At 38.8% G+C, this 25,205-nt stretch overlaps 5 protein-coding genes across 14 annotated transcripts in view; 2 read left to right on the top strand and 3 right to left on the bottom strand.

Annotated features, from left to right (window-relative positions):
- Window positions 1–1,065, bottom strand: part of nAChRalpha6 (nicotinic acetylcholine receptor alpha6) — a 137,027-nt gene extending 135,962 nt beyond the window's left edge. For all 6 annotated transcript variants that reach the window (XM_030385786.2, XM_030385785.2, XM_030385784.2 and 3 more), the window contains exon 1: window positions 500–1,065. The gene's annotated coding sequence lies outside the window, so the exon portion shown is untranslated. The remainder of the gene's footprint in view (window positions 1–499) is intronic.
- A 1,250-nt stretch (window positions 1,066–2,315) lies between these two features.
- On the bottom strand, window positions 2,316–4,752 carry HemK1 (HemK methyltransferase 1). Its single transcript, XM_030385777.2, has 3 exons — window positions 4,388–4,752; window positions 3,809–4,329; window positions 2,316–2,913 (listed from the first exon to the last, which is right to left on the bottom strand). The coding sequence occupies exons 1-3, from the start codon at window positions 4,637–4,639 to the stop codon at window positions 2,673–2,675; spliced, it is 1,014 nt and encodes a 337-aa protein (XP_030241637.1). The 5' UTR covers window positions 4,640–4,752; the 3' UTR covers window positions 2,316–2,672.
- A 236-nt stretch (window positions 4,753–4,988) lies between these two features.
- PCNA2 (Proliferating cell nuclear antigen 2) lies at window positions 4,989–5,902 on the bottom strand. The gene is made up of 2 exons (XM_030385778.2): window positions 5,734–5,902; window positions 4,989–5,676 (listed from the first exon to the last, which is right to left on the bottom strand). Exons 1-2 carry the CDS (start codon window positions 5,839–5,841, stop codon window positions 5,017–5,019), a joined length of 768 nt encoding a protein of 255 aa, XP_030241638.1. The 5' UTR covers window positions 5,842–5,902; the 3' UTR covers window positions 4,989–5,016.
- A 609-nt stretch (window positions 5,903–6,511) lies between these two features.
- On the top strand, window positions 6,512–9,886 carry LOC115563189 (zinc finger protein weckle). Its single transcript, XM_030385772.2, has 3 exons — window positions 6,512–6,859; window positions 6,920–8,343; window positions 8,408–9,886. Exons 1-3 carry the CDS (start codon window positions 6,686–6,688, stop codon window positions 8,688–8,690), a joined length of 1,881 nt encoding a protein of 626 aa, XP_030241632.1. The 5' UTR covers window positions 6,512–6,685; the 3' UTR covers window positions 8,691–9,886.
- The window catches only part of Lar (tyrosine-protein phosphatase Lar), a 160,548-nt gene continuing 145,187 nt past the window's right edge, over window positions 9,845–25,205 (top strand). For all 5 annotated transcript variants that reach the window (XM_030385768.2, XM_030385769.2, XM_030385766.2 and 2 more), the window contains exons 1-2: window positions 9,845–9,975; window positions 10,722–10,830. The gene's annotated coding sequence lies outside the window, so the exon portion shown is untranslated. The remainder of the gene's footprint in view (window positions 9,976–10,721; window positions 10,831–25,205) is intronic.

The following is a 25,205-nucleotide window of genomic DNA, read 5'->3' as shown; positions in this document are numbered from 1 at the left end:
CAGATTTTTTGTTTTTAATTATCTTTTAATTCTGATAACAGCAAGTGGAAAATATTCTGCACTGGGATTTATAATTAAACACAAGCACTTTAAATAATATGTGTTCTCGCTATATATTTTGTATCCATATATTGTACACCTTTTAATTGCATTGCATAAATAATTTTAATGGAAAATAAATGATGTTTGAAATTTGCAGTTGCACTCGAATTGAATTAAACACACTTTAGTCAATACTTAATTTATGCAAATTAAATGAGCGTTAAATAACCTAGTGAAATCTCGCCTAGTGCTTTTCCCCTTTCACATTTCAGTGCCTAGTTCACACATAGCCCAGCACGACCAGGCGCAACAATTACAAATTTTCAGAGAGCGAGAAAAAGTCATAGCATACTTTTAAGCTGTTGCACAAAGTTCAGTGTGGATGCGGATGAGGAAGCGGGCTTGGGTTGGGCGAGAGCTTAGATTGTATTGTATACAATAAGTTGTAATTCTTTACCTTCGGATTGTATTAAGATTTCATTTTAATTGCTTTTGCTGCGAACTGTTAAAATTTAAAAATTTATTTTTGGTTGTTGTTGTGAACACACTTGAGTTGGAGTTTTGTTGCACGCATACACGCACTCACAGACACACACGCTGGCAGGCGCATACACACACACGCACACACTGAAACGCGCGCGCGGGCGATGCCAAAAAGGCGATAGAGAAGTTTATTGTTGTTGCTGCTGTTGCTGTTGTCGAAGCGGAGCGCGACACTTGAGCTAGTTGTAAGCGTTTCGAATATGTATATACATATATTCAAAAATATGTATATATTTATATATATTTATTAATTTTAATAATTTCTAATTTAATTTTAATTCAAATCTAATTAGGTATTGAAGTTAATTTGAATTTACTTCTGCCTTTGCTTTTGCTCTTCTGAGTTTAGTTTTTGCACAAACTGTTGGGCGCAGTTAAGAGACGCTTGACGAACATCGAAGCTAACGCGAGCAGCTCTGCGAGTAGATTGCGTCCTGTCTGGTTGTACCCTAACGACTTAATGCGCTCAACGCAGCTTTTCGCACGACCATGGACCTGAGCAGAGCGCCAGGAATAGTCGAGCCTTCCAAGCATCCACGGCAAAGAGAGACAGATGCCGAGAGCGAGAGAGACATACGTGAAGAGGGCGACAAAGAGAATGAGAGTGAGAGAGAGAGAGAGAGCGCAGCTCAACTGCTGTGTATGCTGTGGCTCAATATTTGAGTGAAAGCTGCACTCTCCACTGGAATGTTTACAGTTGAGCAGAGCAGCGACGCCGACTGCGACAAGAGCAGCGCGTGGGATGCTGCTCGCTGTTCGCTGCTTGCTGCTGGTCAATGTCTCTATACCTGCAAAAATAATGGCGCTCGCTGCTTGGGCAAACTTTTATTAATGAGCGACAAGTGTGCCCAGGCTGCTGCTGCTGCTGCTGCTGCCACTGTTACTGCTGCAGAGCGCTCAACATGTGCGCGCGTCCAAGAATGGCAAAGTAAATTGCAAAAATAAATATATATAATTGAGCTACGCGCCGTAAAGTCCCCTCTCTCACTCTCTTACTCTCTCAAATTCACGCTTGTTAATGAGTGCCTAACATTATTCAGTTGACCAACAGCTGCTTCGATTGATAACGGTAAAATCGTTAGAGCCCAACTAGAGCCAAAGCCGCATTTGAGCTATTGCACAGTGGTGCAAGGCAAACAAAACATGTTATGTAAAAATTCATTGAATTTTTGGTTTTTGTATTCGATTTATCAATTGCTCATAATATATAAAATATAGCATTTTTAAAGCTAAGTCGATTTTTAATATTTCCGTAGAGTTCATGGGAAAATATTTTTACAATATTGTTTTACGAACATTTCATAAACTAATGTGTTTATAACGTTATTTTATTGTAAGTAATTTATCAATTTTCAATACATTTCAAATGTACTTTTAAGATTTTTAAGGATTGTTTTTTTTAGTCATAAAACAACAATAAACAAAATTAAGATCACATATGTTTCCCAAACAAATTGTGTTTATAATGGTAGTGTATTGTATACTGCTATACATATATATATTATTTGAATCTTTGTAATATTCTGCTATTAGTCTAGAAGGCAGGGCACTATATATTGATATTTTCAAATGCAGCTAACCCACTGTGTACGGAATCTAAATCTCTATGCATTTCCATAATTAATAATATACATTAAAAATATCTTATGCATTTTTTTTTATATAATATTGAATGTATTCCATTTTCAAACGCTCTCAATCCACTGTGCAGTTCGATTAAATAGTTGCAGTTGTTTTAGTGTCCGTTACGGATTTATTTGGAAGCTTATAAGCGTGAATAATGTAAACCAATAAAATTAAGTGCATTAAATCGAAATGCCTTATGTTGTTGTTTAGCTTCGAAATGCGTCTTTGTTCGCAAAGCCCCGAGGCGAAATACTTAATGCAATCCGTAATATAAACATATCTTCTACAGACATATACATTAATATATGTATATGTGTAGGTGTGTAAATGTGATAGCCTCTCAGGTAATTGGTATTTTGGGTGTCTATGTAGGTCACATCACAGATAAATGCATTTGCGACTAATTCTAATTGCATTAATCAGGTTCAATTAATGAAATGTTGGGTCCGAGTGTTGGAGCCTTAGACTTTCTCCAATTGGACGAAGCGCTCGCGCTTATACTGATCCTCGTAGCTCTGCACAAAACTCAAGCGGCCTTGATACTGCATATTCATGATGGTTTTCACCAGAGGCGGGTGATCGTTGCCCAGCTCCAGCCACAGCTTGCCTCCAGGTCGCAAATGCCGACAGGCCAGCTCGAAGACCAAACGAGCCACGCGCAATCCATCCGGGCCGCCATCTAAAGCATTTAGGTTCTCGTAGCTGTGAAAGACGATAAATACATAAAAGTACATTACAGCAGTAAAATAAACTCTAAATAAATACACGTTCAAGGGAAGCAATGCCCAATAAGACAAAATAAAGATTAGTAAATAAAAAAATTAGCTAGTAAAAAGGAAAGTTGGTGAAATATTACGGTTGTAAATATGTATATTGCTCACTTATGTTTAAATATCTGAACTTGTTTTTTATATTACATATATCAGAATTAGAAGCTCCCTTATTACTACTCCATTTCTAAGTTCTTTCTCTCTTTTCCAATTTGAAATTCAAGATTCAAGAATTTTAGGATGCATCTTGTAAGAACTATTGAACTCTTTCAACTGGTAGTAAAATCAGTCGTACGATTTTCCGCCTACTGTTCTTTTCATATCTTATGGATATATGATAGTAAGAAAGCTCTAGACGCGACTGCTCAACTACGAGATCCCCTGAAGCCTTCGAGCAACTGATATCTCAATAACATTTCGCACACACACACACACGCACATACACAGACATACGCACGCACGCATAAACACGTATTGGCAGTTTGGGCTTACTATGGGAACTTAATTGTCAAATAACTTTTCTTGTCGATGGAATATCTTTATGAATCAAGAATACATATACTTTTTGGGGTCCGCCACGCCGCCTTCTGCCTGTTACACACATTTCAACAAAACTTTTATACCCTGATTTCCCATTTTCAGTGGGTTCAGGATATAAAAATGAATAAACCATTAAGCACCGATCATCAATCAAAATAGTTATTCTATAAAAAGACATATTTTTCAATGAAAGAACTTTTCAATAGCTTATAAGCTTTACCCCCTATCAATCATTCTATCCTATAAATTACTGTATCAATTAGATGAGGGAAACTATTCCAACTTACACAACGACCTCGGGATGGAGAAACTGAAACTCTTCGGTTTTCACATAGGGAGGATTAGAGATTATCAGATCGTATTGCTTGTCCTGCAGCTCAGTGGGCAAGTAGTTGTCAGTTTCCATGGTGTGATTGAATACCTTGAAGCGCTGATGGAGCCCGAGCAGCTTGGCATTCTCCCAGGCCAGCTTTGTTGCCGCCTTGCTGCGCTCAATGGCCGTCGCGTCTACTTGGGGCAAAGCGTGCAGCATAGACAGCGACATGGCACCAGAGCCGCAGCCAACTTCTAGCATATCTACATGCTCGACCTTGCGATAGTTTTCCATAACCAAGCGGATAAACTCCTCCGTTTCTGGGCGTGGTATGAAGACAGTGGGCGCTGTTTTCAGCGTTATGTCCATAAAATCCCATTCGCCGATAATGTGCTGCAGCGGCATGCGAGCGCAGCGCGCTTCGAGGAAGCGCTCAAAATCCGCTAGCTGCTCCGAGTTAAACTTCAGCTGGGCAAAGTCATCCGGCACGGTGTTCTAGGTGTGGAAAGGGCATACATAAAAAAGTTTTGTAGGCGCACAGTGTATAGCTTACAAATTTCCGCTGCAGCACATGTGAGACAATGCATTTTAGATTAAAGTCAATGTCACTGACGCCCGCCTCCTTTAATTTGTCGCTCCATCCATCCAGCGCCTCACGAACGTCAATCAAAGGGCCCACAGTTGGCGTTGTTGTTGTTGTCGCCGCGGTTACTTTTGCGCTGCTTCCGCTAAGTTTACTGTTGCAGAACGAACGCCCCACAATTGGCGTCGCTCTCCGCAACGGCTGCGTTAGATATTTTAACATTATTTAATTTAGCTTTATTACCTAATATATTGATTACAAATTTTCTGCCGACTTTGCGGGCCGAATTTCGCAAAACAGCTGTCGTTTTAATAATCGTCAGCCGCCACAATTTATTAGCTATCAATCGATAGTAGACTAGAGATGGACTCATTTTTGGCAAGTATTAAATTAAAGTATTTATTTCGTGATTCAAATATGTAAAATTTTTAATTTAATAAAAAAGCCAACAAAAAAGGAATAAACCAATTTATTACAGCAGTTTAAACATAACAAAAAATTAAAAGTTATATACAATAGAAAACAAAAAATTTTATATACACATATATGTACATATGTTTAAATTATAAGATTATTGCACATTATCTTGATTATTGCACTCAACAGTCTGGATCATCAACTTTGGGCGCTAAATAGTAGCGTATATACCCATAATCTTCGATAGGGTATTCCACAAGTAACGGAACATCAGCTGCCATGCCGATCTTCACCTTTTCCGACAGGGGCGTGGCACGTGTAAACGTGTTCAAATATCGACCGGCAAAGGAGAGCGTGACGGGCTCATCCACTTGTAAGGTAACCTCTGCCTTACTGGTCTGGCTTAGCTTTATATTCGCAGAGCCCATCTCTCCGTTAGCCGAGAACTTGATGCAGTTCTTCGAGCAGGCAATGACCACCGACTCGCTAAACACGGCCAAGTCTCGGCAGATCCGGGCAAACTCTGAAGCTGGCATATGGATAACGCAGCTGTATTCTGTTTCCGGTATGGCCAGGTGCTCCTGGTCCAGATTGAGCAGACGCAGCTCATAGTCGGCCGTACGCTCTTTGCCCGCTGACTCGAAACTGAGCTCAATTTTGTCCGCCTTGTCCGCAGCCTTGATGGTGACTGCGTCATCTCCGTTAGCGCACTTCAGCACCTTCGTCAGGGATTTGAGATCCAAGCCAAGGGAAACGTTCCGACTGCATTTATATTTCTCAAAGTAATCACTGCGCAGGCACAGACAGACTAGCGACACGTGTGAATTGTCCATGGCTTGCAACTGCAAGAAAATTCTGCAATTCTGTAATTGTTTACCTTATCAAAGACAGCGACTCACCTGTATTCCTGTATCGCTGCAGTCCAGTGTACTCTGGTTCAGTATATCCCTTAACGCATCTACAATCTTCTTTAATGTTAAAGTGCTGGAGAGCCGTGCCTCGAACATGTTCACAGCTTTCCGTGATGAAATTCAAAGCCCATATAATAGACACAATTAATAGTAAATGCTGTAAAAGTTACATATATTTGTTCGTAAGTAGAAATTTTTGTTTAAATGTATAAATTCCACTGTTTGATTTATTTCATATTAAAATCAGCTTTTTTACAAGAAAAACAAATGAGTATCTTTAGCACTATCACTGACCAGACAGTGGCACTATTTATAATATATTAATATCTATGTATATTAATGGTCGACTTATTTGTCAACAACTTCGAATTGTAAATCGACTGCCGCCACATTCTATGCTTTAAGTATGTGAAGGTTCTGATTGAATAAAGCAGTTATATAATGAATGAAATCAAAACAAAGAATGCTACAAATGAAAACATTTCTTTAATGTTAATTATTGTATTCCATATAAAATAAGAAAAAATAAAAATTTAAGTTATTGCATGTATATCGACTCTATGTTTTGTATATCGACATTGTGATAGACGGAATTATTAAATAAAAAATATTCGTTAAAAAATTTAAGTAAAAGCACTAACCATAGAACACTATAGTTATTGGTTAAAGAAAAGTGCTCAGGAATCAATTTAAAATTAATAAATTGTATTAGCTGTGCAGTTATGTTACTTATTCACCAATTCACCAATCGATTTTCCTATCGACCGCCGCCACATTGGACTTGCGAAGTTAGCTGCAACAGCTGTTAAAAAACAACAATCATAAAATCATATTTTGCTGGCAATTTCTCAATCATAAAATTGATTATAATTGTTTTACAATGTTAATAAAGTCGTTAAGTGTTTGCTAATATAGTCTTATAATTAATAAAGTCGTGCAAATGTCTGTCACAGAATCGAATGATTGGTTGCTTTGGTGTCGCCTGTGCGCCAAGGAGGACCTCCAAGGCAATATAAATGTCTTTTTAAAGAGTGAGCAAAGGCTGAGTGAAGCTACTGATGCCGCCAGCGACATGGCCTTGGCCACTGCTATCGGCAAATACTTCTGGGTTAATGTGAGTGATTGATTGTTGGATGCAGCGTTCATAAATATATTAAAAAATAAATTTTTGTAGATGACTCGTGGGGAGGAGCTGCCAGAGACGATCTGCAGAGATTGCCTGTCGCTGGTCACCTCGTTGGTCAAATTCTCGGATCGCATCACACGCGTGCAGAAGCTATACTGTATATTGCAGAGCAGGCCAAAGGAAGCCGTCAATATACTGGAGCTGCGCCGACGATTTGGTCTGCAGGAGGAAGCGGATCTGGGGGTACAGACGGTAACTGAGGTGCACTACGTTGAGGAGAAGCCCAAGCTAAATGATCTAGAGGAAGTGACGTTGGAGTTGGAAAACCCGCTCACGCCAAGCGGGCAGAAAGTAGATAGCAAGATAAATGAAGCAGAAGTTCCAGCGACGGCAGAAACAGTTGAAGATGAGGACGAGCATGAGGAGGAGGAGGAGGAGGAAGACCATGGGATAGAAGGCGAAGGAGAGATAGAACAAGACGCAGCTTCAATCGCTGAAGAGCAGCCTGATGAACAGCAAAAGGAGGAGGATGCTGCAAAGGAAGAACTGCTGTCGAATCTCTGTGCTGAATCAGACAGCTTGAACTCATTGGACACCAACCCCTGCCCTTTCCAGCCCAAAGAACTCAAAGCAAGGAGAGGGAAATCCTTTCCATGCAACGAATGCCCGCGCATCTATGCACTTCCCCAGACGTTGCTGCGACACATGCGGCAGGATCATAGCAAAGCAGGGGCAGATGCGGCAGTGGAAGCGGGGGCGGAAGCGGAAGCAGCAGATGAGCCAGCCAACAAACTGTGCTGCGCGCAGTGCGAGAAGAGTTTCCGCTCCCGCTACCAATTGCAGAAGCACCAGCAGCAGCACCTGCCCATGCCCAAGAGGAAGCGTTTCCCCTGCCCCATCTGCAGCAAGCAGTTCACAACGAATGCCTCAGCCCAATCGCATGCGCAGTACGCCCACCAGGAGGAGCAGCGCCCTCGCCCGGTAATCTGTGAGCAATGCGGAATCGCGGTGCACTCGCTGCACGCCCTGAAGGAGCATTTGCTCAGCCACACGGACTACGCGCCCTTCGAGTGCGACGTGTGCAAGAAGTGCTTCAAAAGCATGAGCCGGTTGAAGCACCACAAAGAGACGCACGATCCGCACAAGTACATCTGCCCTGAGTGCGGCATGCAGCTGAACTCCCGGCCCACGCTCAACCGCCATCGGCTGGTCCACACGGACCAGATGCAGCACAAGTGCGACTACTGCGGCAGGGAGTTCAAGCGCGCGAAGGCGCTGAAGAACCATCTCATCCTGCATACGGGGCTGAAGCCCTACTCCTGCGACTTCTGCGAACGGACATTCGCCAACGGCTCCAACTATCGCACGCACAAGAAGAAATCGCATCCCGAGGAGCTAGCTGCGCAGGAGGCGGCGGGCGGAGGCAAGACCTACAATCGGAACATACCCAAGTTGGAGGCGCTTAAGGCTTTGTGAGTGCAACTAAAGAATTGGTTAGGATCTCAATCTATATCTACTTTTTCTCTGTAATTACAGCACCAAAAACAAGGACAATCTCTCGCCGGTGGCCACCAAGCAGAGCGGAAGCTTTGCCTTCGGCAAGAAGCCAAAGAAGTCAGCAGCAGGAGGCGGAGAAGCAGCTAATCCTGTAGCAGCTGAGGCAGCGAGCTCCGCCTCCACATCTGTCATACCCGCCATTGAGAACATTTACAGCCACATCATGAAGCCCGAGCAGCAGCAGCTTATCCTAGCCAGCGATGGCAGTGCGAGCATTTTGCCTGTAGAACAGCCGGAATCCAGTCAGATCTTTTCGTATTAGAATAAAGCCAACTAAATTCAAAATCCCGCCATGGACGTCCACTACCGCAGGCTGCTAGTCCAGCCCAGCATTCTACTTTAGGCGTAGCCGAGCCGAATGCCAAGTAAACGCTTTCCAATTAGAATCAAAAACTATGTGCAATACTGCAAATGTTATCCAAGAAGCTACCGCTAGAGAGAAATCAGTTAATATCATAAAATGAAACTACAATATTATCTTAAAAGCAGCAAAAGCTACTCTTGACCAGCAACTATCACTTGTAAACCAGGTGTATGGGATTCCAGTTGGGTGTTTATTTTTTCCACCAACAGCTGCAACAATCGAATAAGAATTAATGTACTGCTATTTCCAATTGGGCGCGCTTTTTGAATCTAACTAACTCTGCGCAGGTCCACTTCAAAAGGCGGGCGCACAGCCACCCCATCATGTGTGAGAGTGTGCGTGTGTGTGAAGTTTTTTACATACATATATATTTTAGGGGCATAGCCATTTGGGCAATATCTTTTATAAAGGAATTTAGTTCAGTTGACAGCGTGCGCTTCCTCGTGATTGCAACGGTTGAGAGTTTGTTTAAAATTTGTAGACTAAAAGCAGCGAGAGAATACAAATGTAATTAAAGCAAATTAAGTGCTGCACTTAATCGCATGACAGTGTTAATTAAACTGTGCTAACTAACGCGCTGAAAATGGAATAGAAAAATAAATATAAAAACGGTTTTTGTGCAGCGAGCGGAAAATAAAAAAAATCGATTTCTCGCCAATGAAAACAAAGTGGTTTAAAAAGCTTTAACTTAAGTGCAGGCAACTTTAAAATACAACCAACCAAACGTAAATAGAATATAATGGCTTTAAATGTATAAACAAAGTCATTAAAAAAAATTAAAATCAATATTTATAAGCAATCAAAATCAAATCACATGCAAAGTCAAACAAAAAGCCGCACTGTTGACTAAGAAATAAAGTAGCTGTCGCAGCAAACGAATTCAACAAAAGAACATCAAATGCGAACTCATATTAAGAAATAAAAAGTTAAGGATAAGACAAGTAGATTTATTTAAACAATTTGTTGTAGCAGCTGCTTAATGCTGCAGCCCTGTCGCCGAAGTTAACGTGACCATTTGAGTGCTTTAACAGTGCCATTTTGAGTTGAATTACTGTTAAGTCAACATTAGCGTAAAAACGAAAGAAAAAAATAAACGCGTCGCGCTGCACGCATAGAGCAAATTGTGTGAAAAGTGCGGAATATTAAACGCGAATTCCAGTTGGCAAGCTCATTTTCAATCACTGTAAGTGACAAATGCTAAAACAAACGTGCCGCGTTTGTCTAAACAGCGTTATATAGATCACTACTTAAACCGTCGAAGTCGGCGTTTTTCACTTGTTTTTACGCACAACAACACGCGCGAGTGTGTGTTTGCGAGAGTGAGTGTTTCTATTTGTGTGTGCGTGTGTTTCTGTTTCTGAAAAAAAATCGATTCGCTTTTAATTTTCGACTCTAATTGTGAATTTAAACAATTATATTGCAATGCTCAGTCAACGCCGGCGCCAGCGTCAGCACCGCAACCTAACATGTGTTGCCTAACTGTTGTTGTTGTTGGCGTTGCTGCTGCCGCTACTGCTGCTGTAGTTGCTGTTGTCGTCGAACAGGTCCAGCGGCTGCGTAGGCGGACCTGAACACTAGCCAGTTTATATGTATTTTTTTTAGTAACAACAACAAAAATAATAATAATAATAACAACAACAACAACAAAAACAACGAAATCAACAGCTCAACAGCGCGCGCCAGTCGAAAAGTTGAAGCAACAGCGTATTCTAATTGGACTCTGTCCTATGTTGCACTGTTAATCCCCCCACCCCACTCGCCCACAGACCGTTAACCACAATAACCGAAAACTGCAGCAACAGCAGCTGAGAAGAAGCAGCAGCAACAAGCAAAGTTTTGTGACTTAGCGGTACTTGCTCTATATATGTATATATATATATGCAGTTTCAAAAGTGAAATAACGGTATATTGTTTTTCTGTTTTGCAAAGTGCTCCAATTGGGAACTGATAATATATACGCTGACCATGTCCATTAAGAGGCGTAATACTGAAATTTGATAACATAAAACATACTTACAAGTGGAGTTAATCTATGCTGGTAAGAAAAACAAATTTTAATTTCTTTAGATAAGATTAGCATTAAGATTTACCTGCAGTTGATTGAAGTAAATTCGATCTTTACAGTTTTAGAGTCATGCAAGCGTTTCGAAATAATTGAGACCGTTGAAAATTATGCTTGAGCATTTGAGAAAAGTAACTGAGGGGCACAGAATCTTAAGGTTTGACAGGCACACTGACATACACTCGATAAAGTTTTAAAATAACCATTGTTTGACGAGCACTCCATTTGAGTAATTGACAGCCACTCTTCTATTAGACGTCTCTTTGGATTATTATTAATGTCTCTGGACAACGGCATAATATAGTCGGAGAGTGTTAAGTCAATTCTTAAGAAGCACTGACTAAAAGTTTGTCAGTCACTCAACACAAACTTTTCTATCTGCGTAGCTATTGCAGAGTATTGCGCACTCGACGTTCTCTTTTCTGTTGTCTATCTTCTGTTAGCCGCGAACCGCATTATCCTTTTGGCTTGACCCAAATGGAGCTGGCCTTTGGAACGTTGTTGTTGTTTTTGTTGGTGTTCTCTTCTTTTGTCCAAACTTTATTGCACGTAGAGCAACAGCACCTACACGCCCCACGCCCCACGCCGCATACACCGCCCCCTTTTTGTTATCATTTAATGTGCGGCTAGTTAATTGCCCCCACCCACTGGGAAAACTCTAGCAAACTAAACTGTCGCCTTCAACTATTTTTTATCAGCTGGTAAACTTTTTAAGAGCGTTTTGTTGGCGCCCTTTGTTTGTTTTCTTTGTTTTTGTTTTTTTAAATTAAAATTTGCATGCCCTTTCCTTTAGCTGTCTCATTAGTTGGGCGGCTGTCAAAACTAAGAATTTCCTTATTGAAATTGCTTCGTTCCGAGCCTAGTCGTAATCCTTGCTCCGCTCCTTGTTTCCGCTCCTTGTTCCTTTCCGCCTCTAATCGAAACCGGAATCAATAAGCTCTGCGAGCATTTCTCCTGCTCATTTCCTCCCTTTGCGAAAAATTACTTTTCATTTGCTGTGTGAACGGCGAAGTGCGAGGGGTGAAGGGAATAAGGGAACAAGGGCAGAACGCTCGGGGGGTTGCTCTGCACTTTAATTAGTTCGCATTTTTGGCAATTTTTGAAATTGAGTTTGATTTGGCTCTCACATATGGATGCATTTTGTTGTTCGTCCTGCCGGACACAAAGAAACACGGATCAAGGGCTGCAATCGGGGTTTCTTGACTAGGGTCAGCTTCTGCATCCTTTGACTGTAGCAAGGCGAGCGGGGGCCGGCGCGCCGTCCTCAATGTCTGTTTTAACTCTTGTGGGGGAGTGGGAGCTATTTAATTTATAAATAAGTATGTCAAGGCAGTTGGGAAATTAAACTGAGCTATGATAAAGCGACGAGGGGGTTTCGGCACGAAATCCCATTGATTATGAAAAGGAAATGAAAATCTATGAAAGCATGCTTTATGCAATTTCATTTATATCGAAATAAATAGATTCACGCTCTCAAGCGCTATTATCGGGACAGTTGTGTAAAGTATAAAGTATATAAAAGTATATTTAATATTACACTTTATTAAAAAAATATTGTATTTGAAATCCAATAATTACTTTTTACCTAGAAGCTTATAAATATTCATATTTCATATTTGTTTCGAACGTGTTTTGAAGATCTAGGAGAGTTTACATGGCTTTTGATATCTATCTGGATAAATATGTAGGTGTACGTTGCCAATGGCAATACTCGGGACAAGAATGAGTCCTGCAATTTACTAAGAGCTAACTCTGACGTTCCTGTGATAATGTTGGTTGAGATGTTAGAAAAGTTAGAAAATTGAAGCACATTGATTTCTTTAATAATCGATTCAATAATCAATGGTTCGTCCTAATTAGATGGTTTTAAAAACAAATAAGGAATTTGGTAAACTGCAAGGCTTACATTTTCAAAAAGTTGTCAAAATGTTACTGAATCAGTTGTTTTCGAACTACTCTATTATCATGGCAGATAAAAAGTGAGAGAAATGTCTAGAGAAAGTCCTGTAATTATTCCCATCGGCATAGAGTTTATCAAGCACCAAATAAATTGTTGATATATTGTTACATTATTATTGTTACTTACTCAAAAAGTTATGTTTTCACAATGCAAATCTAAACACATCTATAACACAACATTTGCTTCTGCTTCAGATCTTTTTTTCAATAGTATAGAACTTACTCTGAAAAGAAGTTATAAATAGCTCATCTTTCACATTTTTTATCTCTTACCTTTACCATGAGCCTGGCTTACTCAATCTTAAATGAAATGCAGATTTATTTTGCTTATTTAATTGGCTCTATCTCATTTATCATTGCTTGCCTTATCGATATCGAAAAGTCTATTTGCTTGTCCATCCATCATCGCAGAGTTCTTTGATTTCCATAGTTTGTAGTTTTTGTTCTATGGGAGCTATTGTGTGATTTCGGAAGGCCTTTTGCGAATCCCACGCGCTCTTAACTTGGTCAACAGAGTTGTCCACTTTGTTATCAAAGTCTTCCAATCGTTTGGCTTAGTTGGCCTTTTACCAGCGCCCTCGCCTAAGCCCCTAAATAAGCCACTCGACATACGCATTCGCATTGGCATTCGCATACTTAAGGCACATCATATTGATAAGCCTTGGCCAACTTTGGCAGGCTTTGACGTTCTCTATCTCGCTTCCTCGCTCGTTGTCTCTTTCGTAGTTGTTTTGCTTTCAATTCTTGCAGTGCGCTTGAGCCGTTGTTGAAAACAAATGTTAATGCCTGTACTAAAAAAGATACGGGAATTAAATAAGCATATATTTATGAATAAGCTTTTAGTGTTTAAGCGTCAATCCTGTAGTTAGTTAGTATTAGTATAATTAAATGTTTTACATTACTTAAATTCAAATTTTCATTTGATTCATCAAATATATAATATATTAATATATTGGCTATAAAGTTTTTAAATATTCTTAGATAAATTTAATGGGATCTATAGGTAAATGTAGGATGTTAAAAATATACAAAGAAGGCTTTGAAAGAGAATTCTATATTACTGTTCCATTCAATTTGATTTCTTTGTGAATCTTGTAATTTACAGACATATATACATTATTATTAACGGACGGACGAACAGACAGACATGGCTGTATCGACTCAGCTCGTCGTGCCGATCAAGAATGTACATCCTTTATGGGATCTGCGATGATTCCTTCTGCCTGTTACATACATACTTAAAAAAAAACCATTAACACTGATTTACTCTTTTCAATGGGTTCGGGGTATAAAAATATGTAATTGTACAAAAACTTCAGATATATAGATGTATATATTTCTATCTAGTTTTCTTTCTACCTTTAAAATATAAATATTTAGATGGAATATATACACATAAAATGTGTACAAAACTTTTTGTTTCTTAAGCGCTCAATTTTACTATGCTTTGTTGAATATATATTTATTTATTTTGTTTATTATTTCTATTATTATTTATTTATATTATGAATATATTTCTCTATGTCAGTAATTTGTTGTCATACTTTACCTTTATAACGAATACATAAATATATACTATTTTAATATACAATATCTATTGTATGTAAAAAAGTCAAAATATGTAATACAAATAATAAAATATTTCCTTTTAAAGGAAGTGCCCTATGTTTGATATTTATAAGCTCTAGCTCAGCTATAATTCTACTTATATTATATAGCAGAAATTCTATGTTTTATGAAGCACAAATACTTCAAAGATTTTCTGCAGCTTTTTATGTAGAGTTTGCCATAGGTAGCTTATTTAGGTCTAAAAGCTTATTCCCACTAAAAGCTTTTGTATCACAGTTGTAAGGGGTGCCAAAGTGCAAAACTGACAAAAAGAAAGCTGTTCATTTCGAAACTGTTCCAGCTATTATATAAACTGTAATATAGTTGCCCTTATACCCGACGCACTTATTAGAACGAATGCGAAACTATGCTGTAGCATAGACTAGAAATAAAGGACAGCCCCATTCTAATTTGTATAAGAAAATAAACTGTTATATTCTATTTGCTAGAGCGGCACTCACTTCCGTTGACTGCGAAACAGTATCAGCTTATAACAGTTGTTTCACTTACTAAAGTACAGTTTGGTGTCCAAATAATACAGAATACTGTCATATTCTCCAATGGCGTGCACTTGACTAAAGTTATTTATACACAGATTTCCTGTATATGGAAATCTGTGCTAATATATAATAGTTTCTATTCCTGAAATGATTTTATGTAAACCCTTGTAAAGTGTAAAAATAAGTAATTTATGAAACCCGTTTTGATTTTACCTTAGTTATATTTCAGTGGAATCTATGGCTGTTGGGTGGTTTCATTAGCTTATGTTGTATACCAGACTTCGCGTATAATTGTTTACCTGGGTTGTTGAATATCTGGGCATTTGAGGGGTCCAACTGTCCGACAAGTAACACTTTCTTTTATAACAGAATAGGGCTTGTATAAAGTCTTTCGACCTCTAAGTTGAGCTAACAATTTTTAAGGGATATTTTGTGGTATTCAATGCTTGTAGTGTTATACCCCAGTAACATATAAGGCCTACAACTTATAAATAGCACAGGCTGTTTCCATGACACAAATCTCATAAAATGATTCTCGCATCTTACGCCAGCCAGACTCTCCAGTGTGCTATAAAACAATTTAGTCAATACTTGAACCCTAAATAAAACGAAAGCCCCTTTTATGTTTTATGCCAGACTCTTTCAAGAGGAAAACAACCCCTAAATGTGTGGGTACAATTCATACTACCCCGCTGCAGTTTTCACTCATTGCCCTATTTTGAGTCCTCCTCTGAGCCAAGCTGCATGGACCGTAAACTAATGAGCCGAATGTGTCTTAGCCCAAATGCCACATGCAACCACTGAGAGGCGAAACCGAGGCTTTGGTTACTTAAAAAATGGCACGCATATAAATTGCGCGTTATTATCCTTGCAACTGCATCGGACAGACGGATCCCTTGACGGCCACAATTCGCCTGCATTTTTTCTAGCTTGTTTTTATTTTTGTTTCTTTATTTATATATGTATATATATTTAGTGCGGGAGTATAAGTAGAAGGGGAAATAGAGAAGAAACCAAAGCTTTTACTTTAATTAAATGCGTGCGTGTGCTGGCAAGTCGCTATTTAGAATTTTCCGTTGCTACTTTTCTCTGGCTTTGTTGTTGTTGCTGCGGTTGCAGTTCCTGATTAACGGCAGATGCTTTGGATCTGGCTTAGACAGATACTGCTCCACGTATACGCCCTCGCCTCCTGGTCGCTCGAATCGCGCATAGCATATTTTTATGCTGATTGAGTGGGGCTTATCTGGAAGTAAACGATGTCGAGCTCAGCTCGTGGCAAAGCCCTCGACGAGCTATATAACAACATAACTCATATGATCCCCAACGTTATGTCAATTGTAGGCAAATCAGCGCCCAGGCCCATAAAAAACCGCAGCCGAAGACAAATGTTATTATTAAAATGGCCAAACGCATATACACAAAAAATGAATATAAAGAAACAATGGCTGAAACGCGTTTATGCGAGGGAAGTTATAGAAGTTTGTGAACATACTGAAATAAACCAATAAATGGATTAATAAATATAACAAAAAGAAAATATAAGTATGATATTATAATTTTATTGTTGTATTATTATATTTGTATATTAAAGATCTTAATCGTCCTAAAGCAAAATATTATAATAATGCTTATTGAATTTGCCAAAGAAGCTGTATAATTGTGTAAGGGAGAATAATAAATATTAATAATAATTAATAATATTAAGAAATATAATAATAATAAATAATTCAAATATAATATTATCTGATTTTATGTTATTATATTTTAAATAATATCATTTGAGCTCTTGAAATTACTTATTTGAATTTACATAAACTTTTAATAATAAAATAAAATAGTTAAGTAAATATATATAAATTGATGTAGATAATTGAAATTAAATAAATATATTCTTTTTTTTTCTCTAACTTTGTTCTTTAAAATATTTCAATATTTCATCGTTGAGTAGATTAACTGCTATTAAATTTTGAAAACATACAAGTTTGTTGGCGCTCAAAGCAGTATTCGTACTGCGCTTAACTTTTGTGTAGACCCGCAGTGTTTACTGCCCGCCCAGCACATCCTTTAAGCAATAAAATATCAAGCTAAAAGCCCTTCAAAATGACAGTGAGTTGTTTTTGTTGTTGTTGTTGCTTTCTGTTGATGCTGCTGCTGTATTGCCGCCGCCGCCGTTGCTGCTGTTGCTGCTGTTGCTGTTGCTGCTGCTGCTGTAAGCGTCTGCTATAAATTTGAAGTATTAAAACAGATATCGAATGGATTATTTTTAATATATGAGCATGCATACAGAGTTTGGCCAGAGTTGGCCCCGAAAACTGCAGCCAGGCAGATTGCGGGCGTAGAGCCGACTCCGACGGCTGCCAAGGCGAAACGCAATTAGCCCCTGCAGCAATTGGCCTCGCCCTCGTTCCCGCCCTCGCCCTCACGCCATTCCTACGCCCTCCAAATTGCCAACAGCAGCAGCAGCAGCAGTGGCATCTACATTCGCATTCACATCCTCAACCGCACTCACATCCGCATCCACATCCGCATTGGCAGTGCCAACAACGCAGCTGGCATTTTCCGCTGCGTAATCCTTTTATTAATCCCCTTGGCTTGGGCTAAGATCCTTTACACTGCTGTTGGCACTTTTGCAAATCATGAAAAAGAAACCCAACAAGCGCAAGTGCAAAAATAATAGCAACAGTGGCTAGAAAAGCCTAAATCGAAAGACTAGCTAAATACCCTGTAAGCAGAGATCTATGACAATATTAATTTTGTAATGAACATGACTTAAAAGAGTCCTAAAAAGCTTAAAGGATAAAGTATATGTATCATGGGAAAACATTATTGCAGCATTTCTGTAAACGTTTTATGTAAAATGACAGAAACATAGTACATTTAAAACAAATTTGGAATTTTTCCTAAATTAACTAAGCATACCCAAGACATGTCGAACATGAAGTTCCTTCCCTTCAAATAATAGCTTAGTCGATCATGGTCTGTCTTCCTTCGTCTACTGGGCACAAGCTTATGTTACCCCTTTTTTTAAACTTTTTTATAGGCTAAAGGAGAGTAAAAAAACTAACCAACATAAAATTAAGATAAATATGTGGGTGTGGAACATATGCCAAAGGATTTGCACGCCTTGGTTGGCCCGGCTAGTTCGCAATTTGTTGCTACGCTTAGCAAAGATTAAAAATTAATTGCGCAGGGTTTGAGGCTGATTTCGCAGAGGGTGCGAGCAGGAGAATAACTTTTACACAATTTGTGTTGATCATTTCTGTTTGCGCAGCAGCAGCTGCTCTGCTCGTCAAATGCCTAAAATATGTCCTGCGTTTTTTTTTCATTAAGCGAATTAATCAGACTCTGTCCCGTTAAGTTGCTATACTCCTAGTCACCTCACAACACTGGTTAGCGAAAAAAGCTACTTGCTTCTCCCTCCCCCTCTCTCTCTCTCTCTCTCTCTCTCTCTCTCTCTCTGTCTCTCTCTCTCTCTCTTGCTCGCGAGCTCTTTTATAGTGCTTTGTGCAGGCGCCGCATTAAAAATTCAGAATGCACTTAACGAAGCATAGCGCGTAGACCGATAGCCAGGACGGCACAATATGATACACAGCAGCAGAGCACTCATGGCTGGTAGAAGAGGAGGAGGTGCGGTGGAGCCATTTTAAGCGCTACACAACACTCGGCATTCCGCACACCGTTAGACGCTTGGCCAGTGCTTAAGTTAAATCGCTCGAAGACGGCGAACTTTTGGAGAAACCTTATTACTATCAATCGAGCAGAGCCGATGAGTTGGGATGGGATGGATTATTATGGCTGAATTTCAGCATGAATTGCGAAGCTCATTCGCACTGGACTCGGCTCAAAGGATCGAACGTTAAGTTTGGTAAAAAATGAACAGAAAATCATAAATGAGAAATTATATTTTGGAGTTTAAATTTTCAATCTCCATTTGAGGGCAAACAAAAATAACTGGAGTTTGTTATGAGTGAATTGTTATGTTAAATTTAATTGGTATCTTTTATCTGTCGATTGAACAAATTGATTTCTTTGTTGTTTTCAGTGAAATCGATTTTGTTATTCAAGTATTCAATAGTTCATCATTAACTATAAAGTGTGAAACTTGCCAAGTTCGTATTGTAAATCCTTTTGAGCTGGCGGCACTTTATCAACATTAGCGCAACTTGTTTTGCATATTGCTAAACACTGTTGTTGCTTTTGTTGTTGCTTATGCTTTTCTTGGTTTTTTCTTGTTGTATATTATTTTAGCCTTTTCACGCACCACGCAACGGGGTTGAAAAGTTAATTCAATTAGCTTGACTCTGCCACTTAAGCTGGCTTTTAATAATAAGCAGACAGCTAAGTACTTTGCCTGGCAACATTCTCACAGAAACGGGACACAAGGCGAAGCTGCGAAGGTTACTAGGGGAACGCTTTTATCTAATTTTTCAAAAAAAAAAAAAAATGTTAAGGAAGAAAATAGTAGCTGGAATTCTCTTCTTGCATCAATTATATATATATTATATTAATGGACATTAAATGTAATGATTAAGCTAGGACATATACAAATAAAAATGAAATTTAAAGAGATATACGTAACTAGAAAAAGGTATAAGCAACTTCAACAATTAATATAACAATGTAGATAAATGTAAATAGAAGATATACATACATAGAAAAAATGTTTATAGTAATAAAAAGAATTAACATAAAAATGTTGTTTTTTATTTTCGATCTGTTATAATGTTAACAATAAGCTAATTTTTATGGGATAAGTCTTAGATATTCAATTCAAATATTATGTATATACAGCAAGCCAAATATTGAGATAATACAGGGTTACCAGTTAAAAACCCTTAGAGCAGTAACAGATGGTTCTTGGTACATATCAAAAGATCTCACGCTCTTGTCAAAGAGGAAATTCCAACAAGCGCAGTGAAATATAGAATATATACATGTAATACTATATTGTAAAAGCCGACGGCGACGGGACTAGGAAATTATATTATATTAATATACAAAATGCATGTTTTTTATTAAATTTATTTATTTGTTTTTTATTCAATATTTTTTTATTTACTAATATTATTTCTTATTAAGTTCGAAGAGCCTTTAAAATGCTTCCTTAATACTAAGTACATTTTAGATTGTGTAATTTAAAAATTAGGCAATGCAGCCCACGCTTTTCTCTGGTGTAGCCCAGGCAACGGGGGCGGAGGGAGGGGCTCTAACTCGAAATATGTTGAGTGTGTTAAGTGCCAATAAAATGTACGCCAGCATCCAAAAACTACACGCTGTTTAAATGTCAAAGTCCACGCGGCGTATGTGTAATAAATGACAAATTGCCCCCTTCTGTGCACACACGTGCATATATATATATAGGTGTGTGAGTGTCTGTGTGTGTGGGTGTGTTTGTATTTGCTTTGTGCAATTGCACATAAATCAAGCAAACAACTCAATTGAAATGCTAGACGCAATAATATCATAATTATATTGTCATATACACGACCGACTCCTAACTTCATCATTGCGTTAATTAGCTTGATCGTAATTGGGTTTGAGTTGTGGGTCACATGTGTATGTGTATGCGTGTGATTGTGTGTGTGTCTGTGTGTGTACATTGCATACTTTTGCGGGCCCGCGCGCGCGTTGCGTCTAATGAGTAAATCGTAAACTAATTGCAAGATAATTAATTTTAATTATTTGTGTATTTTACTTGGGCCCTGCCTTAGATCCCCTGCCCCCCTAGTTCGTAAACCTGCCGCGACCCCACCGTTCTTTCAGCCATATGATATAATCAGCTGGACATGGGGACCATTAAAAGCACATTAGCTTGTTAAGCGTTGGCCATTGTTGATGGGCCTGCCAAACAACCCGAGCCCCGTGCCCAGCCCCTTCCTACAACAATAACAGCAGCTACACGAACAACAACAGCAACATTTGTTTGTTGCCTTTAGTTGTTCATACATCATTATCATTAAAGCGTTAAATTGTTTTGTTGTTTTCGCAGCGATACAGATGATGAGGGCCGCCTGTTTCCCGCTGCGTTATCTGTCGGCTGTTGGCTGTTGGCTGTTGGCTGGGGGTTCTTTGGGGGTGGCACGTTTAAATGATTTGAGCATTAAGGTTTTGTAGTTTTAAAGGCGGGGGTGTACGCGGCTCATAATAGAGTGTCAAGGGATTACAGCTGACGTCTGTTCACATTTGATATGTATTACGAGATTGTTCCTACAACGGCTCATTGACTGACGTATATCAAGTTGGTTATTTAAGAACCCTTGGAATTGATTTTTAATTGAACTCATTGTACACGACAGATATCGTAAGGAAGTTGCATAACTAAAGAGAATTGTGTAAAAAGGGAAAAACTTTCGTTTTAATATACTTTCGTTCTACTTGCAGAAACCACAGTTATTTTTATAAATTCACTTGAAATGTCCGTTAAATCAATTTGAAATGCGAATTGGTGAAATTATTTGCATTTCGCTTTCAATAAAACTCCATGAAGAATTCATTTGATAGTTGTTCTATTCGTTTTGTTGTGGAATGCAGTTGTTGAATAATTAATTTACATATATTTCTTTTTCGTTTCATTATAGTTTATTATGTTGTGTTTTATTTTGGGCAAATTGATTTTAATTATAAATTCACAATTTCAATTTCGATTTCGATTTCACATGCAATTCGATTGCACAAAAAAATGACTGCAGCATACTCTAGGGAATGAAACACAATTATATCCGTATAAGAGAAAAATAAATGATTTTTATTCCGAAAATAAAATAAAGCATATGCAGAGACAAAGGAGATAGAGAGAATAGGGATAAACTGTTGCGCAGTTTCCCCAGTTACCACCCCCCCCCCCCCTCTCTCTCTCTCTCTCTCTCTCTCTCTCTCTCTCTCTCTTTCTGCCAGTCAACAAATTATCTAAGAAACTTCAGATAGCATATGCAATTTTTCTTGTCATTTGTTTAACGCAGATGTTTTCGGAACTTGCGACTATTACGCATATGTGTACATATGTATTTGGAGAGACATGTGCTTGTCTCTACATATATGTATATTTATAAATATATATGTGTACATGTATATATGTTGAGTATGCATATATGTTTAGTATACTTCGTACATGTCAGCATTAAATATTCATGTAACAGTTAGGTATGAGCGGAGAGTGATAGACAGAGGGAGGGAGAGAAAGACTGGGGCAGACATAACGTTACATCTTCATACGCAGCAGAAAAGTATGCTGCGCTTGTATTAGTTTATTTGTCGTTACACGCTCAGTTTGTGAACTGAGCAGGAGGAGCAGGAGGAGGGGGAGTGTGGGCGGTAGGGCCATTTGGCGCTGGCATTAATGTAGCCGCTAAGTGCCAATGTCATGCTAGGCTAGGCCCACTGTGCAGCCCAACCGCAAAAGCCAATGAAGATTTCCGGCTAAAAAGGGTGCGTGCTTTGGGCTCAGAGAACCACTGAGTAAGCGGTTGCAGGGGGAGGATGGGGCGGAGGGGTTGCTTGGTCCAAGGCGTAGACCTTTGCATATTTCATAAGCAATTACTAAGCGGCTTTTAGGCGTCGAGTATTTTTCAAAACACAAGCGAGTGCAGAAAGAAAAAAAAAAGAAAGAAGAAAGATTACGAAATTGCCAGCGTTGACAACGCAGACACGCCCACCAGTCGGCCGTAACGCACTTTGCTCCAGCGAGGCACTTACTAACACACTTACACACACACGCACACACACACACCCATCCACGCTCACACAGAGAAATGCCAAATGGCCGAGCATATAATTTATGATTACATTTTATGACTACACACACTGAGAGTTGCCTGTCTCTTGGCTTTTTGTTTTTCTACCTTGTTGCGCTTTTGCCGCTTCTACCTCTGCCCCTGCCCCTACTTCTGTCACAGCCCACTCCTCTATTTTTTAGTCATTGCTTCCTATTATTTTGTTATTAAATTACACGCAATTGCCTTTGGCTTCCGTGTGTGTGTGTGTGGTTGATTTTTATGAGTCGAGCAGAGTTCAAAGTGAATGCGTAACCCCTACCCGCCTACCCCGTCTTCAGGCCCGAACCCGCCTTCCGCAATTCCATTAAAAGTTGATTTAATTTCAGAAATTTGTTTTCTCTCTCTTTCTCTCTGGCTCTCTACCATTAATTTGGTACGCAATGCATTTATGTCGTTGACGGTGTGTTTAATTTTTGGTATTTTGATTTATATTACCTGGAAGTGGTTTAATCTGGAATTAAAATGTGATTAAGTGTGGCAAAATGACTTGGTTAAAGCGTTCTGCAGGAGTAAAGTCCTTTGAAGTCACAATTTCTGATGAAAATTAACGAATTTAGCAGAAGAATAATTTGGTATAAAATTAGCTATTTATACATGAAGTATATTTGAATGAACGAAAATATTTCGTAGTAACTGCTGAATATAGAGACATTTTTCAAATACATTTTAGAGAACCTGAAATTAAAAACCTCTATCAAATTTCAATAAATAAATAAAAGAATAATTAATTATATATTTTTTATAAGACTTTTACCATTATATTTTGGATTTCCTTTCAATATATATCTCTCGAGTTCCTTCAAGATGTATTTATATATATTTACTATTCCGCAGATCTGTTGAGGAGCAGCTCGCGTCTATCTTTACATTTCGTTTCGCTTCGTTTCGATTTCCGCTTTCATTCCCTTTTAGTTAATTCGTTTTTTTGTTTGGGCTCAGTCGATTATCTTGTATCTTGTATCTCTAAACAAAGGCCGGCAATTATCTTAATGCCAGGTGCAAGAAATTAATGTGCTGTAAGCACATTTCAGCACAATACTTGATATAACTAGCGCATGCCATGGGGAAGGTCCTGGTGAGGGGAGCCGTGGAAGGACGTGGACGTTAGATGACGATGTCGCACTTAATCTGCGATAAAGACGGGCGTCCTTGTGGCCTAGGCAAAAAAGGTAGGTGCAGACAAATCGCTGTCTGGCCCACGGCACAGGACAGGACAGGAGATGTGCGGGAGGAGGGGCTGACCATTATAAGAACTCGTTGTGGTCCCTTTTTTTCTGTTGCCGTAGCTGTTGTTATTGTTGTTGTTGTAGCTGGGTGTCATCTATTTGTATCTTTATGTGCTTAATGTCAACGAAATAATTGAGTAACTCTGTGGCGTAGGTATGTGTGTGTTAGTGTGCATGATAGCAGGTGTGTGTGTGTGTGTGTGTGTTCGAGCCGGAAAGAGAGAAACGGCAACAAAGTGCAGGCATAGCGCATGAATAGTGAATGGATAAGAAGGGGATGGGTAAGAAGGGGGTTGCTTTTGGACATTTGGGCTGCTGACAGCTTGACTGAAATGGAAAGTTAATGTTTATTCCATTTTTATGGGCAGTGGGGGTCGCAAAAGAGATGGAGTGATAGACAGGAAGAGATAGAGCAGAGAGAATGCCTTAAATCTCTGTTTTTGATGTTCTAGCGCTATTTCATTTTTCGTGTCAAAAGGTGAAAAGTTGAAAGCAAAAGCTTTTCATTCAACTGAAGTTAAATTGTGAAAATACCAGAGAATATGCAAAATGAATGTTCATGAGTAATTTTGTCCAATTTTAGAGTGGAATTCAAAGATTTAACAGAGCCAAGAATTTACAATTTCCAATTTCTATAAATGATATTGGGGTAAAGTTGAGTAGGAAGTACTTACTTGACAGATAATTGAAATTTGTTTTTTGATGTCCCGTCTATTATGAAATAGAGCATATTGCTGACAAAAGAGTTGAAATATACAAAACTTACCATTTCAAAAGAGGAGTTGAAGCTAAAGTAGTGTTGGAATTTTAGCCTTACATCTTACAAAAAGTCTTCAGAAATAATGTCGATATAATTGCTTGATGTATATATGATGTAGATAGAATTTTACATAAGTCAATACCTGTGATATATCTTCCAAGTATAGAGATCCACTCTTACGCAGTATCCGTTCTTGCCATGCAGTACAAGTTCAACTTTATAGATCTGAAGAATATGCAAAAACTTATCAAATCATATATCGGCGCATAGAAAGTTTATGTATTGCAACAATTTCGCCAGCAAGTTTTTTTATGGTTTCTGATATCTGGGGATTTCATTTGAAAACCAAAAACTCTTTCGGCTGCTTTTAGGCTTTATGTATTTTCAATACATGCGTTGTACATGCGCTGTGAGTTCATTTTATGGCTACGACAGCCGTCCACCTGTTTGGCATGCACAACTAGTTTCCCCTCAGTTGGCACTCAAGTGGTTTTGGCTCGACTCGGCTCGCCTGTTCGCAGATATT

The sequence above is a fragment of the Drosophila navojoa genome, chromosome 3 (genome assembly GCF_054131105.1).
Source record: "Drosophila navojoa isolate 15081-1374.11 chromosome 3, UAZ_NAV_1.0, whole genome shotgun sequence".
Classification (NCBI taxonomy): domain Eukaryota; kingdom Metazoa; phylum Arthropoda; class Insecta; order Diptera; family Drosophilidae; genus Drosophila; species Drosophila navojoa.
This window is presented reverse-complemented; position numbering and strand designations above follow the sequence as displayed.

What these genes read in the sequence shown, in the direction of transcription:
- HemK1 (XM_030385777.2), bottom strand. Translation starts at nt 4,639, where the DNA reads ATGTTAAAATATCTAACGCAGCCGTTGCGGAGAGCGACGCCAATTGTG. An exon ending in ATGTGCTGCAGCGGAAATTT is followed by an intron (nt 4,330 to 4,387) that starts GTAAGCTATACA and finishes TTCCACACCTAG; the next exon opens with AACACCGTGCCGGATGACTT. An exon ending in CTCCATCCCGAGGTCGTTGT is followed by an intron (nt 2,914 to 3,808) that starts GTAAGTTGGAAT and finishes CGTCTTTCACAG; the next exon opens with CTACGAGAACCTAAATGCTT.
- PCNA2 (XM_030385778.2), bottom strand. Translation starts at nt 5,841, where the DNA reads ATGTTCGAGGCACGGCTCTCCAGCACTTTAACATTAAAGAAGATTGTA. An exon ending in GCAGCGATACAGGAATACAG is followed by an intron (nt 5,677 to 5,733) that starts GTGAGTCGCTGT and finishes ATTTTCTTGCAG; the next exon opens with TTGCAAGCCATGGACAATTC.
- LOC115563189 (XM_030385772.2), top strand. Translation starts at nt 6,686, where the DNA reads ATGTCTGTCACAGAATCGAATGATTGGTTGCTTTGGTGTCGCCTGTGC. An exon ending in GCAAATACTTCTGGGTTAAT is followed by an intron (nt 6,860 to 6,919) that starts GTGAGTGATTGA and finishes AAATTTTTGTAG; the next exon opens with ATGACTCGTGGGGAGGAGCT. An exon ending in TTGGAGGCGCTTAAGGCTTT is followed by an intron (nt 8,344 to 8,407) that starts GTGAGTGCAACT and finishes CTGTAATTACAG; the next exon opens with CACCAAAAACAAGGACAATC.